The 2,927-nt window shown below is 37.6% G+C and overlaps 1 protein-coding gene across 1 annotated transcript in view; it reads left to right on the forward strand.

Moving 5' to 3' along the window:
• Window positions 1-316: 316 nt before the first annotated feature.
• The window catches only part of PKIA (protein kinase (cAMP-dependent, catalytic) inhibitor alpha), a 20,741-nt gene continuing 18,130 nt past the window's right edge, over window positions 317-2,927 (forward strand). Inside the window, exon 1 of the mRNA XM_009073881.1 lies at window positions 317-366. Within this exon, the coding sequence (XP_009072129.1) occupies window positions 334-366 (33 nt within the window). The 5' untranslated portion in view covers window positions 317-333. The remainder of the gene's footprint in view (window positions 367-2,927) is intronic.

Below are 2,927 nucleotides of genomic sequence, written 5' to 3' on the forward strand. Positions count from 1 at the left end.
TTGAGCAACATTTTCTACATAGGTATCTTCTTCCTTTTTGAGGTTATACTTGCACCTTGCCTTTTGTGGAAAAAATGGTACCTAGGAGCTCACATCTGTGACTGATTCTTATCCTTGAGAGGTTTTTCCCTTTGCCAGGATTTAAGAATTGGAAGTCTTAAGAAATATTCTGGCCACATATGCATTTTTACTGTAAGCAGGCAGCTAGTACTTCCTTTCATTATCCACAATTCACCAGCAGGTAGAAAAGAGGTAATCTGTGATTTGCATGGCCTCTGAGAGCTCAAGTAAGCTATTCAAATATGGAAGTAAGTACTTGTGTAGTCTGACGACATGAATTCCCCTCAGGAACTTGCCAGGTTTTCTGTAAGTTGTCCTGTTTCTGCTCATACCTGTGTGTTTATGCTCATATTCAGAACACATGGCTTGCACTTTATTGCATTTTATTGGTTTTGTGCATGTGGGAAGAACTGTATGTTCCAATTCTTCTTAGGCTCTTCTAACATTTCTTACTACTCAGCAACTGCTGTGAAAGGGAGAGTTGCAAGGTAGAATCAAGAACTTGAGCTGCAGAAAATATGTGGTCGGTTGGTTGGATAACTTTTCTTGGCATGAGTATAAAATGTCTACTGTATGCAGTTTTTAATAGGCCATCTCTTGAAGTGATTGAGCAGTTTGCTGTGGCTGGCTGAAATCAGTGAGCTCTGTAAGAGTCTAGAAAATTCTACTTTGTTTATATGCTTCCACCACTGGCTCTTGTACGTTGCCCACCCTGTAACCTTCCTCCATTTGACCCTTTCTTCTTGTAGATGAAGAAATGGGACATTAGAGGGATAAGAATTAAGTATTTGAGCCTTATTTTCACTTGAAATTGGGGACAAGAGCAATATTTGACCCTAAGATTAAAGCTGTAACTAGCACTGGTTTTAGTAGCTGTGGTTTGCAGAGCTTGTATTTTCCTCAATTGTTGTTGGGTTTTGTGTTTGTCAGTGTACTTGGATTTGCATCTAGAAATGTATCTTAAATCTGAATGGCACGGAGAGATTGTGTAATGCAGCATAATTGCTAATTGAATATTAGTATATACAAGCCATTTGGTTTTTTTTTTTTAGTTTTCCTCTGATTCCAGCACATGGAAACTTGTCAGCATTGTTATGGACAGTACTCTAAAGTGCAGAGTTTTCAATCCTAAGTGTGCAAAATTATCTCAGTCACAAAGGACTATTTAGCAAGAAGGGTTGTTGTTTGTTTTTGCTTTTTTCCTCTTTGCTTAATTAGATTTCTTTTTTTAAACATGGACATGCAAAAGAGTTTGGTAAAGTTCCTATCTTCAAGCTTATCAGGGCAAATGCAAAGGATATCTTTTTGTCTAGGTTAGAAATTATTTGGCCTGTCTTCTAAATGCCCATAAATATGGCAAATGCAAAAAATGCAAACTGCACTTAATACAGGATTTCACCATTCTGAAAGACTTCTTTACTAATGCTTTCCTCTCCTTCACCCGATCCTGTGTCATTTTCAGGTTTCAGACTGGTTGCTTGCCATAAAGGAGATCCTTCCAAGTGTTGCTGCTCTTCAGGTCTTGATCTCTTGCTTTCAAAGCAGAATTGTTACATATTTGAGTCTGAGCTGTACTGTTTATGAGATTTTAAAGAATAGAGACTTGAAGTGCATCATCTGGGAGAGTCACACTCACTAAACCTTGCTGACTCATATTCTTGGATAGCTTGGCTATTATGCATGTATGTGGTTATGCATATGAATATGGAAAATTACCCCTTTATATCACCTCATGCATTTGGTTTGAGAAGTCCATACCTATGCCTACCTCAGTCTACTATGTTTAAGGAAAAGTCGTCTTTAAGGCTTAGGATCTTGCAAACAATATAAAATTGCTTCTCTTTTCCCCCTGTTCCTTTAAAAGAGTGCAGGCAGACTTGCCTCTGCAAGGGCCTTAATTTAAACCTTACTCTTATTTTCTCTGGGTCTGACAACATCATTATTCTCTCTGCCTCAATTCTGGACTGACACAGGGCTCTCTATGGACACAACTGCTGCTGAACAGACTAAGGTGAACAAGACAAAGAAAAGAATATGAGGTAAAATGTTTCCTTTCATTAAAAGCTTTTGTACCATTAGACCTTCTTCCTTTGACCCCTCAGCCTGGTGCATAGGAAGGCATTTGGCCCTCTAGAATTGATCAATGATTTATTCAGAGCCCTGTGTTTATACTGCTTTATGTATTTTTTCAGAGATTAATTAACTTAAGATTCCCAATTACACCAGCACATTACAAAACACATTGGTCCACCCTTGCAGCAGTAGCACTAGAAGGTTGTAACAAGAAATGTGCTGTTTGAGGCTGGAAAGATTGAAGGTTTCACAGGACAGTTTCTCAAGGGCTACTTGAAAGTACCTCAAAAAGCAATTACAGCCCCAGTTTGTGGCATTTGTAATGTGATATTAAAAATTTGGAACCTTGTCCTAAAGAATTCTAAAATCAACTTGTTTGATAATGAATTGCAACATGGCATGTTTGAATATATGTTCCTTCTGTAGAGATGATTACATTTATAACAGACAATATAAAGAGGGTTCATTTTTCCTTCATGGTGACATATTCAACTTAACATAGAGAACTTTTTTCCCCCCCTTGAATGAAGTAGAGTGAAACAAGTAACAATTAAGATTTTTTTTCCTCTTATAAGTATATATTGCTCTTATACACCTAGAGAACACCTGGCAAACATGTAGGAATATTTGAGATATTTGCCTCCCAGTGCTAAAGCAGCAGCTACATCCTGAATTTTTCAAGCAGTAACATTGGGATTTTTTAATCTTAGGTAGCTACCAAAACTTCCCAGGTGACCACTGTCTAACATTGTGGTAATATCAGTGGTCCATTATAAAGAATCTGTAAAGTATTC

The sequence above is a fragment of the Acanthisitta chloris genome, unplaced genomic scaffold (assembly GCF_000695815.1).
Source record: "Acanthisitta chloris isolate BGI_N310 unplaced genomic scaffold, ASM69581v1 scaffold9154, whole genome shotgun sequence".
Taxonomy (NCBI): domain Eukaryota; kingdom Metazoa; phylum Chordata; class Aves; order Passeriformes; family Acanthisittidae; genus Acanthisitta; species Acanthisitta chloris.